General features: G+C 43.7%; 2 protein-coding genes across 2 annotated transcripts; one reads left to right on the top strand and one right to left on the bottom strand.

Annotated features, from left to right (window-relative positions):
• The first annotated feature begins 1164 nt into the window (after positions 1–1164).
• On the top strand, positions 1165–5022 carry CYREN (cell cycle regulator of NHEJ). Its single transcript, XM_063133682.1, has 4 exons — positions 1165–1329; positions 2865–2980; positions 3807–3873; positions 4503–5022. Exons 2-4 carry the CDS (start codon positions 2871–2873, stop codon positions 4740–4742), a joined length of 417 nt encoding a protein of 138 aa, XP_062989752.1. The 5' UTR covers positions 1165–1329; positions 2865–2870; the 3' UTR covers positions 4743–5022.
• Positions 5023–6486: 1464 nt separating this feature from the next.
• TMEM140 (transmembrane protein 140) lies at positions 6487–11709 on the bottom strand. The gene is given in 3 exon segments (XM_063133679.1): positions 6487–6625; positions 6628–7203; positions 11666–11709. Coding segments are annotated over 2 exon segments (618 nt in total). The 5' UTR covers positions 7189–7203; positions 11666–11709; the 3' UTR covers positions 6487–6568.
• Between the last annotated feature and the right edge of the window lie 2083 nt (positions 11710–13792).

Genomic DNA, 13792 nt, shown 5'->3' with positions numbered 1-13792 from the left:
TGATGAACAGCATCTGTGCAATAATAAAGGAAACTCTGTTGCTTGGCATGATATGAATGAATGATTTGCAGGAGGAGAGAAAGGCTATTTCTGCCAGATTGCACCCATACTTCCACCAGCCCAGAATCATTGCTCCATTTCTAATGCTCGGGCATGAGCTGTGTCAGATCAAAGCTTTGAGGGCCTTCAGCAAGATACCTCCTTAGCGAGTCTACAGTCTCACTGCCATTGTCACCAGCGGCTATTGCTCCTGCTCCTCATTGCTGCCATATTTATTTATTACACTTCTGTACTGCCCAGTAGCCAAAGCTCTAGCTTGCTTGCAAGGAGAGCCATTGAGGCTGTGGCATCTACTGCTGCTCCTTACCACCACCACCACCACCACTGTTGCCTGGGCCAGAGCCAGAGCTAGAGGCAAGTCAATAAACAGGTTGCAGTGGTGAGGAGGAGCAACTCCATGGGCGCTCTTATCAGTGGGCCCCTGCTGCAGTGTGGGCCCCAGGCAGGTGCCCAACTATACCTACTCTTGATGTTGGCAGTACTAGATATGACCGGTGGTGCTTATGTGGCCAAATTAGCACCATGCACTCAAAATAAGGTATTAGGTTGACCTACAAAACACGTGAGGACAGAGTTCAAAATGTTGGAGGAGTCGCTGCCATATTAACATCACTCCACACTGCAACATTTATGCATGCTTAGAAAGAAACAAAAAAGTCCTACAGCTCCCAGCATTCCCCTGGGTGGGGAATGCTGGGAATTGTAGGACTTTTTTTCCTGTCTAAACATGCATAGGATTGCATCTGTAGTCCCATTTGTGACTATTTCTACACTTCAGTAGTCCTCTTGAGTTGTATCCAACGTTAGTCCTACTTAGAGTAGACCCATTCAAACGGCCAGAGTTGGATAAAACCCAACTATTCCCCAAGCGCGAGCCATTCACCCCGTCTCTGCGACCCTTCCCGTCCGTAGCCACAGGGAAGCTCGGCTTGGGGTTGAGCGCAGCTCCAGCGCCTGCTTCGGCGACCCTTCATGCGAGCCGCCCGGCATATGGAGACGAGGGCGAGGCGGAGCCGGCTGCTCGCGTAACGCGGAAGAAGCGCCTGTTCGCGTCTCTGGATTGGGCGGTGCTTTCCCCGCCCCGGTCCCCTCCGGCCTCCATTATTGTGGAGTTGCAGATTCAAGTGGTGACCCTGAGGAATACAGGCCTAGCGGGTAGAGTCGCTTCTTCAAAGGGATGACACGCAAGGCCAGTGTCTCTTCCTAACGCCTTTGGCCTCGTGGACGGGAATCAACGAGAGATACAAAGACTCTTGACTTACAGCGCAGGTAAGCGATATCCGGGTTGGGTTTGTAAAATTCGGTGGTTTTTACTTGTGCTTAGATTTCTTACTTGCAATGTTTAAAGAGTAGCTCACTCTCCCAGACCGTAAGAATTGGGGTGGATCAGACTGGGGCTACGATCCTATTCATTGCACGCTTACCTGGGAGTAAGCTGCCTTGAACGCGGTGGGATTTGGAGTAAACATGCATAAAAGATCACCTAGCCCAGCCAAACTCCTCTAGCAAGGTCCACAAGTAGAGCTTGATGGGAATCGCGTTTCTCCTCCGCCATCAGGGAATCAACCCAGTCTCCTGCGATTGCTCGCTCAGGCATTGAGGACTGAGTGTATTGCCCCTAAATGCACATTCATGTCCTTTGTTTCAGCAGGGGTATTTGGACACCACGCGGGTTAGGGGTGACTCTGTTCAGGAATATCTAGGCTATTGCTGCTGGCTGGGATTGTTTTAATGGTTGGATTGAACCCCCTTTTTATAGATTAACCTGTAATAACTGCCACTCCCTGATGATATATTCAAACATGGATTGGAAAATTTATTTCAGAAGTTAAAATACATGAAGAGTGGGACACACCTTCCTCTTTACAACTCTCCAAGATTTGTGGTTTAAAACGTGCATCCAATATAAAAGCTTTAAGTAAAAACAGTAATGAACATCGGTTAAAAACAAAATAATAAAGTAATAATAAAAACAGCACTAAAAAAATAACCAAGAGAACACTTCAAAACCAATTGCTATTTAAAGCTTAGACCACGAGAATGGACTTTGCTGTTTTTTAGATACTAGGGAGCCTGGTGAATATGTTCGCCAACAGGTGCTAACCACAGAAAAAGTCCCTGCACAGGTAGCTGTCCACCTAACTTCTCCAGAGGGCACCTGGAGAAGGGCCACAGCAGACTATCTCAGTTGAGAGGAGTTCGTATGGAAGAATGCAGACCTGTAAATATTTTAACTGCCAGGTCAACACACACTTTGAATTGGGTTTGAAAATGATCTGGAAGCCAGCGAAAAGCGCTAGGGAAATATGATCCTTGCAGCAAACTGTTTCAGAATTTAGACATTGTTTTTAAAGTTTTTTAAAAAGTTTTTAAATTGTTGCAAGTCTTAACTGTAAGTCACCTTGGAGGCCCTAATTGGGCCCAAAGGCGACTTGTACATTTACAAATAAATTATAAGGTCCCAGTTAGCAATTTAGCTACCATATTCTGGACCAGTGGAAATTGCTGAGTGCTTTTCTTAGGGAGCCCCACATATAAAATGTGTTGGTAATCACGCCAGGATGTTACCAAAGGGATAACTCTGGTGAGGTTATCCTTCTGCGGCTCTTGCGAGTACAGAAGGAAGTTAAAACATACAAAGATGTAACTGATCCCATTTTACATGGTGTTGAATATGTGTGCTTGAGAGAGGGCCATCAGACTGCCACGGCCTGCATTTATCAACAGAATAATCAATCCTGTCAACAAAAGTGTAATTTCCAAGTTCCCCTATTGTGAAAGCCATTTCTGTTCTTCTTGAATAGAAGGAAATGGGGTCTCCGGAAGCAGCAAAGAAGAGAATCCTCCCAGCGTGGATGACACAGCTCCCACAACAGGCAGAAACAAAGCCAAAGAGAAGGAAAAAGGGTGCTTTGGCAAGGTAAGTTGCTCATGCTTGTTCTTACAACCCAAGGCAGGTTGAGTTGCACTTCAGGCCTAAACTCAAAGAAAAAATTGGTTTGTAGCAAAAAGCAGGGCATTTGTGTGAGGTCATGATAGTGATTTTCCTGGACTCAGATGGAAGTTAACCTGACTGCTAGAGGCAGTGTGATATTGAGCCAGGCCTAACTACTACTGCATATGAAACAAGAGTTGCTTGTTTTATGGTCCTGGTTTCTAAACAGAAGGCAAACTTCAGATCCAGGCAGGACAATTGGTCAGTGAACGAAGCCAGCCTTCCATTTATTACCTCCGTCATTAATAGAACTGGAAAGCGATGCCTTTCAAGGTGCCCTTCCCCAACCGTATGCCCTCCAGATGTGTTGGACCACAACTCCCATCACCTCCAGCCAGCACAATCACTAGCTATACAGGATGGGGGGTGTAGCTGGGGAATGTTACCTTGAGCAAAACTTGTATCTCTAACAGATACATCCAGGCTGCTGAGACCCCTATCAATGGTAGATATTCTTGTTATGCAAAGAGGTTGTGGAAGCAGAGAATGCAAGAAATCAAGAGTAGAGGAATCAAGAGTAGAGATCTAGCTCAGGCAAAGAGGGCCTTGAAATCTAAGAAGCCCCCTGCCCTTCCAGGATCAATTCAAATGGGATGTAACCAAATCTAACGGACACCAAGAGATTCAAACTGAATTTGAGAAGTTCAACATGCACTTTCTGACCTCCTACTTTGTCTGCTGTATGATGTTTCTTCCCTCATCCCTCCCCTGCTCACTGAGGATTTATGATTTTTTCTTTCTTTCTTTGCAGGATTGAGACTGTCTATTGCATGAATGAAGCGGAGCTGGTAGACATGGCTCTTTGCATTTTGGCTGAGGTGAGCACTGAGAGGCATGTTCTTTTTGGTTGTGTCCTCTTGTTTCTTCACCCCATCTGACCATGGTAGCTCTTCTGCTGACCCTTGTCGTGCCACTTCCTCCTCTCTAGAGGAGGAAGAAAGAAGTTGTGTCCAGGCAGAGGTATAAGTACTGTCCCAGCCTCTCTGACAAATACAGGGTTGGCGCCATTTTGGTTATGGAGAATCACTTGTAATTTTGAATATAGGGATTAGGGTTGGGGATACTTCCTCATCCTTCACAATGTGCATCTGCCTCCTCACCTGCCATTATCAGACAGAGACAATGTGATGCCATTACTCCTTGTTAAAAACTATGCGCCTCTAAGACAAGGGTGGAGAACCGCAGGCCAGGGGCCCAAATCCGGCTGTCTGAAGTTCTCCTTTCCCAGCTTGGGTGCATTTTTTCTCCATTCTACAAGGTTGAAAGGTTTCTCCTAAGATTGAGTTACTCGTAATAAGAGGTTTAAGCTAAAAGATGCTGGTATTTTTGGCCACCAGTGGAATGCGGCTCCTGAGAACTTCATTGAAATAGAACTTTGGCCCCGTGCTAAGAGGTTGCTCTCAACGTGCAGAAACACATCCTTACATGTGATTGTTTTGTTTGCTAGAACTGCAGGGGCAAGGAAGTGGAGGTCACTTCATCAGAAGACGAGGTTCAAGAGCCTCAGCAAGTCCCAGCCAGTCATCACCCAAGTTCAGTGAGTGACAGCCACAGAAGCAGCTTCCCCACTCCAGGATCCAAGCCTCCCAATGATTTGGATGCTTTAAGCTGCAGTGAGAAGACCAAATCAGAGGAAGATGATGATGATGATGCCTTAAAATATGTGAGGGAGATCTTCTTTTCTTAAGTATAAATCATAAACAATCCGCACAGAGGAAGCCATTTCTGGAGACTGTAGCAAATTGGACGTTCAGATGCAAAGGCAACTCCAGGCAGCTCCCAAGGACGAGTATAGAGCACCAAGGAGTGGTATGCCACAATCCCATGGCTTCCAAAAGAACTGACCTGAGGAGAAGTTGGTGTATTTGTGAGGAAAGAACCTGCTTTCAGGTTCTTGAGAGCATGGATATTTATTTTCACATGATTTGCAAGAACTGAACTCTGTTATTAAAGTTCACGAGTGCTAATACTTCTTCCCTAGCGGTCCTACTTCTCTTCACATTGAGAGGAAGAGTGGTGTGTGTGTGAGCTGCTGCCACAACCTGCTGCCCTCTAAATGTGTTGGGACTGCAACTCCTCATTGGTCATGCTGCCTCAGGCTTGTGGTAGTTGTAGTCCAACGCATCTAAAGGGTACCAGATTGGGTAAAGCTGCATTAGGTGGTCTTAAGTAAGGCAAGTCTAACATATTTGGTAATGATGATAAAGACTTTAATTTGAATGCCTTTTGAATAACAAAGACTTAGTCTCCAGCAGGAAGACAGTTGAAAAAGTATGATCCATCCCGTCAAACAGAAATGTTATTTTTATTGAAATCTTAAAGCTTTCCAAAAATGCTCACAGCTTTGGCCACACTTAATAAAAATCCACAGACAAAGCAAAAAAACCACCCCTGCCCATGTGGCAATGGCTACATATCAGTGTGCAGATAATGGCTCCATCGTTATCAGTCACCAAAGCAATAACTCTGCAGTCACAACAGTGAGATATCTTCAAAATACCTTTGGCCAAGATTTACAGTATTAAAACCAAATGCAAAGGAAGACAGGAGGCCTTTATTCACTGTGTACAATTAGCTATGGTGGTTACCAATTGGGGAGGGGGGAGCAGGTTGGGGGAGGCTGGCATATAAGAAGGAACAGCCCAGTCCAACTTTGCATCGGGTTATGCTACTACTTGGACTTCTTTTCCCCCCTCTTTTGGCCTTGAACAGGATTACTTCTCCTGGTCTCAAAATCCTCTGGTTTATAGTATGAATAAATGGGTTATCTGCACCAGTTTCTGATCAGAGAGAAACTACAGAAATTCCAGCGGATCTGGCATCGATTCCTTGAACTTGTCTGGTTAAAAAGCCAAAGAATAACAAAATCACGTAATCATGTCACACTAGAAAGTATGAATTATTTCAATGTCTCATTCAACTTAAACGTGCCTAACCTGATGCTTTTTAAAGAAATAAACATAAACATTGTGTAACATTAGCACAACAGTAGTAAAACAGGAGGCTGTAAGTGGTCTCAGCAAGGATGTAAGCCCATTCTTCTCCCAAAGAGCACACAGCTCACTGGTGACCCCAAAAACGGCTGGCTTGTTAGATAAGCCAAGGTTTATGGGCACCTGAAACAGTAGCTTATCTTCCATTAATGTGTCCTAAACAGTGCAGGAATTGCCAGGTTAGACAGTCCCTCCCCCCAAAAAGTTTCAATACTGTCAAGCAGCCAAGTCAACTGCTGTTGACTTTTACATATTGTAACTTATCTACTTCTCATACCGAAAAGAGCATCTTTCGGAGAGCATGTAAGCAATCCTCCAGTCCCTGGCACTTGAAGCTGAGGAGTTAGAAATGCATATATGTGCTAGAAATATCACCTCTTTTCCCAGTGCACTAATTTTACAAGATAATACTCCCTGAATTCAGCTCGTTCAGACCTTTGGAAGGGAGTGTGATTGCTGCACACACTTATCCTTCCCTCCCATCCCAACGTGTGGTAATCCAAGCAGACACTTCACATGCTTACGGGAAGCTCCTTTGAGGGAAGAACTGTCCTCTAGGATGAGTGTCTTTGAATTGAACCGTGCAAGATACAGGACAATAATGACCACGTGGAGCAAGAGCAAACCATGAGCCCCAACTAGCATTGCAAAAACCTTGCCAATTTCAGAGACGAGAATCCACCTCCGAATGTGGAATGTAAATAAAACCAGACCAACAGGCAAAATCAAAACACAAATAGCCAAAAGAACACAGGCCAGTTTCCACTGATCTCTGTCTTTCAAACAAAAGGCCTGCAAGACCGTACTGGCAGCAAAGAGGCACAAGACTGGCGTGATATATATGCAGATCCTTGACAACACCAGCGCGACCATGTTGACACCCATCTTCTTCAACTCCTCGGGCATGAGACAATTCAGTTTTTCTGCTTCCTGGTCCCACAGGCAGAAATTGTAGAAGCCAATTGTTTTCATGGGAAGGTTGACAATATTCCCAGCTTCCCAGACAAGGGCATAAAACAGCAAAGCAATATAACCAATCGCCAGGAAGAGGTTACTCAGGTACCATAGGCATGGGCTGTATTTCTGCCACCAGAAGCCTGTGCTGGGCTTAGCAATGACTCTTTGGGATTTCAGCTGCATTTTCCTCCTGAATACCTGGTAAGAGAAGACAACAGTCAGCATCAGTCATGTTCCCCACTTAACTACAAACTCTCTGGGTGACCGGGCCAATCACTCTCTCAGAGTAACCTGTGAATGCAAGAATAAACAGCAGGGATGGGTAGGAAGCAGCCATATAGTGATATAATAATGTCTTGGCACTCCACAGAGTTCTATCAGTGTCTTGATCAACAGTTTTATTCAGTGCTGCCTGCCTGACCTGGGTGTGGGTATTTCCCCTGGGTTTGCTGCAGGTCATGTAAAAAAAAAAAAGCAACAGCTGCACCAGAGAGCTGAGAAGCAGTGTCTTACAGATAGAGGCACTACCTTGAGGACAGAATTGTAGATCCTAGCCAACAAGAGGGCAAAGAACATGGGGAAGGCTCTTGGAGGTCAATCCTATGCACACTTACCTGGAACTAAGCCCCACTGAATGCAGCGAGGCTTTATTTCCAAGAAGAGATACACTGGATTATGCTATTACTGGTAATTACCAAATTACTCCTAGGGAGTGATTTAATATAAACCATGCAATGTGCTATAAAAGATTCAAGAAGAGTACTTTCGCTTTCACTTACAACAACTTGTCCCAGCCTCATGTCCTCCTGATTTGTTGGCACACAAGTCTTCTCTCCCCACCCCTCCTCCCCTGGCAACCAGCTGGGGAAGCCAAGTTTCAAACATGCATGCGTAAGTGACAGGGTTCTGCAAGTGATTGGTTTAAGAGTAGACCTCATTGTCTGCTTGTTTCTTAGCAGATCTGCTGCTTATTTCCTTTTTTAAAAAAACAACACTTTCTCTTTTAGGTTTGACTTCAGGCTAACAGTACCTGACTGCTTTTTTAAAAAAATCAAGTCAGGCTGCACTCTGGAGGAAGAGAAAAAATAGCCATGCTGTTGCTACTTGGACTGACAGATTATCAGCAAGCATGCTGGATCTAGCTAATATCTGGGTTTTAATCATCCTTAAAATAATTTCTATAGGTTTTTCTGTTCAGGCACTTCTTTACGGAGTTGTCATTTATTCCCTTATTATAATTATCAGATACTATTGATATAATTATCAATAACTAAGTTTTTGTGGAGACTGAAGAATAACAACAAATTATAATCACAATCCCAGTAAAACCAATTAGTACAGCACAAAGCATACTTCTTAGTTGGCCTAGTTCTGTCAGGAAGCGTGAAATTACTCTCTATTTGGGCCAACTTAACAGAATAAAATTGAGAAACTTTTAATGACTGATCAAGTTTTCCTACTGACCGCTCCAATGCTCAATAAATATTCCACCATGGAGATGGGTACTGCATTCACATAGTAAGAAAGCTTTTGTCTGACTGCTGCGGAGCCGAGGGCTAGCTCAGGGCACAAAATCCAAACAGTGCCTTCTTCTATGGTAAAAATACAGTAAATAGCATCTGGCAATTTCATGACCTTTAACACAACACAACATGTGCTGCTTCAGCTGGCTCTTATTCTGCCTATTGTTAGGGCCAGCACCAGTTGCAATTACTACACAAGCAACATGATATTAAGTGATCATGCATTCTAGCAAATGCTACTTCATTAGCTCCCCATTGTATAGAACACCTAGAGAAATTTTTACCCAGCTTCCTTTCTTGTTCTGAGATGTCAAAATGTGCATACTTTTGACTAATCAGTACATATACATTACATACCAAGTTTCATTATTTGCAATGGCTGCTTTTAAAAGAAGGTAGAATTATCTATAACCATGTTAATTACTAGTTGATATAATTTGATTTGATCCTTTATTGTGGCTTTGTTTTTGTTTTTTACCTTCTTTCCTGATATGGAATGACCTTTGATTTTAAGTAAATACAGATGAAGTGATTCATACTCCATCAGCTGTCACTGTAATATTACCCAACACTTTCCTTTTCCAGCCATCCCTGGAACAAAAGGTTTTTACCCAGTCAGTTTCTATAAATTGCAAAGTCAAGCCATGCAAGAGCATCCAAGGATGGTAGAAATGCTTGGGGTGGGTGGGTGGAGGGAAAAAAGAACAGGATGAACAGCACTTGCCACCAACAGGAATAAATGTGTTCTAAGCAGCATAAAGCAACCAGTAGATCATAGAAGAATATCAGGGCCTCTGTTCACACACCACTTTAGTGTATAGTGAGCATTATGCAGCACATCCAGATGGTTATATGACAGTTCTGGCATCTATCAATAGCAGATTTCACCATGTTCTGATCAAAGTCATGTTCTGATCATGTTCTGATCAAAGTGTAGGTTGATCATCTCATTTGATAATGCTATTGTTGGAAACAGGTTACTTACTAGACTAAATGCATCCTTGATCTGATCCAGCAAGGCTTTTCCGTGTGTGTGTGTTTGAAAAAACCAGAAATCCATCAACCTGAGCCAGGGGTTCCCAACCCTTCTGGGCTAGTGGGCCCATTTGGAATTTTGAGGGAGTGTCCTCAAAATGGCTGCTATTAGGGAAGGGCTTACCCAGTCTTAAATGGCTTCCATGGTGGGCACAAAATGGTCATTTCCCAGAAAGCAAACTGGTGAGATTAACTTGCCCAAGGATCTAAGTACAGGGTGGGGGCTGAACTCTAAAACACAAAACTACTCTTTTGAACCCAAATAAAGATGGTGCTGAAAAGCAGCACTCTATTTTGCAGTATGCCAGCCAGTCGGTTAGCTTTCCTATTTTTTAAAAAAGCACACCTTAAGCAATAAAATAAAAATCGGGAGACAGGGAGTCTGATGAGTGTGAAGACATATCTGTGGATACACTGGTACCCATTGGCACCACGTTGCAGACTCCAGCCTTGAGTCAATTGAGAAAAATTAAAGTTTTAATCTAATTAGTAATCTGATATTGGTGGCTTTTTAGAATTATATAAGATTTCCACCAAATACTGTTTGTTGCTTGGTTACCTCCCTCTGATATCACTATCTCATTGTAGGGGAAGTAGTGAAGAAAGTCTTTTGTCATATCTCTAGTATACGTGCTGAATTGCCAGTCTACCCTTTCAGAAATTGCGTAGTACTTAGCAACTATGCTTAGCAACTATGCACTTTTTATTTTCAAGTCCATTCCCAGGATCTAGCTTGCCAACTTACTGGCTATAAGAAAGGTATGTGTGAAATACGTATCAGGCAGACTCTGGACAAAACAATTCTGAGTGACCCAGGAACAAGGCTGCACTCCATTTGAAAATATAAACGCCAGCAATTATTTACATCTGTCTGTTGCAGTAATCACAACACATGCAGGGTCCCTTGTAAGGCACAGTGCTGAAGTCAACAGAAATGTGACCGTCCTCATAAAGGAGAAGAGGAGATTGGCATGAGGACAAGGAGAGAGAAAACACATAGTAAAAGAAACAGGAAGGCGAACAATAGCATTATGGGTGGGGGGGGGTGAGGGGTAGAGGAAAGGAAGATAGCAGTGGATGAGGGAAGGGGGATGGGAGAACTAAACGGGAACCATAGGCAACGTTTGGGGATAGACTTGAGAAAATACGAATCAGGTTTAAAAGAAAGAAACCACGGGGAAATGGGGGTGATTAGTAGAATAAGGTAATGTGAAGAAGGCGTGCTTGAGAGGGCCAATGGAAAAGACATACATACGTCCCAGTTCTCGTCTTAAAAACATACACAAACAGGTTCTGCCTCAAGGACAACTGAGGAGAAAGAAATGAGCCCCGGGCAAGGGCGACTGAAATCCAGAGCTTTGTGGGGGCAACGTAGACCGCTAACAAGGCGGTTGGGGACTCACACCAAGGTTTCACAACTGCCTCCTTGGAACGTTTGAGCAGACGCTGCTGTTTACTTCTCACGCCCACCTCGCACGAGAAGGCAGCCACGTCTGAACGGGGACCAGAACCAGGACGTTCCCCCGAACTCAGGTTGCAAAGCTACGTGCACATTTTTACGGGGTACTTGTGGATGTGGTGGGCGAATGCCGCGAAGGCGTGTCCCAACCGCTTCCATACACACGAAGAGACTCGTGTCTGTCTGTCTTCAGCTTCCCCAGAGACTGGCAGTCTCTTTCCGCAGGCTTACGCGTCGTGAGGAAATAATTTGAAGGGCTGGATGGTGGTGGTGGTGATTATTGATTTACATCCATTTCGTTATCCTTTTATTGTTTTAAGTCGAACTTTGAAGCCTGCCTTTGGGTCCACCCATAGTGCACAAACTTATTGAAAGAATCAACAAAAACGCTAATCCCCCTTCCCCAAGTTACAGGGAACGTCTACGCAGATAGGGGTGGAGGGTGGGGAAGAGGGATGGCCGAGGCATCACGAACGCCAATTGCACAGAAACCCCCTGTAGAGTTGCCTAAATTCAAAACGACAAGAAAACTAGGCTATAACCCGCCTCCCTAACCCGATTTATTTTTTTGTTGCTGTTTAAGTCCCCGCACTCTTTATCGCTTTAAATTGGGGAAGGGGGAGCAAACTAGGAAAGAATTTACTTGCTCGCTAACCTCCTCGACGATGGCGTAGGATCGCACCAGCTCTGATCCTCCTCAGTGGAAAACTGAAGTTCTTCTGTTTGTTTGTTTGGAACTGTCCGTCCTCAGTCACGTGCAGCACTCTCAGCAGATTTCATTTTCGTTTTCGTGTTTGCATGTTCATCTATGAGAAATGCTTATGTGTCGACAGCTGCAATCGCGGTCTCTGGCATTGGTTACACCCCCTCCCACTCCCTCTCTTAAGGAATTTGATGAACCTTGCCCTCTTACTTCTTTTACGTGTGTATTTCAATTATTTTTGTACCATCTTCAAGGGCCACAGCCCTCTCAAAACGGTTCACCCAACGACATGAAGGTTCTAATCAGGGATGACCAAGGAATGTTCCTTTTAAGGTAAACAAGGTTGAAAGAAAATACTTCCTCTTCCCCTAGACAGAAGTCTTGGGCTAAACCAAAAAAATAAAAAGAGAAAAAGCCTAGCTATACTACAGGCCCGTACGCAATAGGTGACTCTTCCCCCAGCACAGAGATGGCAATGGGTAGAATGTCTCATTTGATGGATCAATACTTCTCACACTGCCAGAAAACAAAATGGAAACCCAGCCACAGATACACAAACAGCATGGGAATGCAAGCCTTCCTAGGCAAGTATGCTTGTGCAGTCATATGTGTGCGCTGACACTGAATGTATAAGTACATAAATCTAAAGCATTTTCAGGGCTCTTATCACTGCACTGCCAGCTGAAAGCCACTTGAAACTGCCTGTGTGTGGCAAGCTGTTGGTATTTATCAGTTGAACACAGCTTTCTGCCATCAAGTGGCCATTACTCAACTGGCTAGTGCAGTTGCTAAGCTCAAAATCTGGCCACAATTCTGTTGGTGCTGTCAAACTATTCCCAATAATGCCAAGATCTTTCTTTGACCAGTAGCTAATTTAGAATCAGCATCTCATATAATTGTCTCTCCCATTCCCTCCGCCTCCAAAGTACATCAAGTTGCAGCTGCCTTCATTACCCCACTCATTGCTTTGAGAGCTTTGTGTAATTCCTCACAACTGTATTAGATGTGGCTCATTTTGATGAATTAGTTTATACAATTATTACTACCAATGAGTACAAGTTTCCAAATAATAACAATAATAATAGGTCACAATTATTCCGTTAAGTCACATCAGTCACCAGCATCAGAAAGCTATACAGAAAACCTTCAGAAACTGGGCCTACCAAAATACATCAACGCCAACATCCAGAAAGCAGTCATACTTAAAACATGCTCAATAGTCAGGAAATTCCTGAATCAGTAAAAGACAGCATGACTTGGCAAAGCCAGTCATATCTGTCTACAAAAAACACCACCAGTGAGAAAAGTTAATTTCGCAACTCAAAAAGCATGCTCCTGTGGGCCCAGTTTTCTATGTGCATCTGTTGCAACAAATAAGCTTCACTGAAAATGGGGTTTACTGGAGACACATCAAATGCTATTAAAAATTTTTAATGCTTCTGTGTAGAAAATTAAAATGTGTAGAAAATTTAAAAATTAAAATTAAAATTTTGCAGGTTTACTTTGAGTGTCATCAGATGGGGGGAAATTGCAGTTCTCTACCGTTGCTTCTCCACCCCCGCTCCTGTCCCACAATACTTCCGCTTTCTTCCCGGAGAAGAAAGAAGAACTAAACAAAGACCACTTGGCCCATTCAGGGGCCATTTTTATTGCGCCGCTGTTCCTGCACACACCAAGAAATGAGGGCACATTCTGTTTCCTAAAAAAAAAGTTGGATTAAAAGAGGTCTATTTTGTGATGGAAAAAAGGCAAGGAGTGAGAGGTGCATGGGAGGCGGATGGGGTCATCTAAAGGACATGCGAAAAACTGAATGGGCAGTAGTGAGCGTGTGATGAAACACTTGTTTGATGAACCCCTTTATTTTGTTGCTTCCTCTTGGTAGAGCCTAGGGAATTAGTGATAAATTACTCCTTAATTAACCAGTCTTAATTGACCCCTGTAGTACAATCCTATACATGTCTACTCAGAAATAAATCCCACTAAGTTCAATCAAGCTTACTCTCAGGTAACAGGGTGCAGGAGTGTAGCCTTATTGTCCAGTAAGGCTTTTATTACTGAACAGTACTA

This window comes from Elgaria multicarinata, chromosome 9 (genome assembly GCF_023053635.1).
Source record: "Elgaria multicarinata webbii isolate HBS135686 ecotype San Diego chromosome 9, rElgMul1.1.pri, whole genome shotgun sequence".
Taxonomy (NCBI): domain Eukaryota; kingdom Metazoa; phylum Chordata; class Lepidosauria; order Squamata; family Anguidae; genus Elgaria; species Elgaria multicarinata.
The sequence above is the reverse complement of the archived record's forward strand: the minus strand, read 5'-3'. Positions and strand labels throughout refer to the sequence as shown.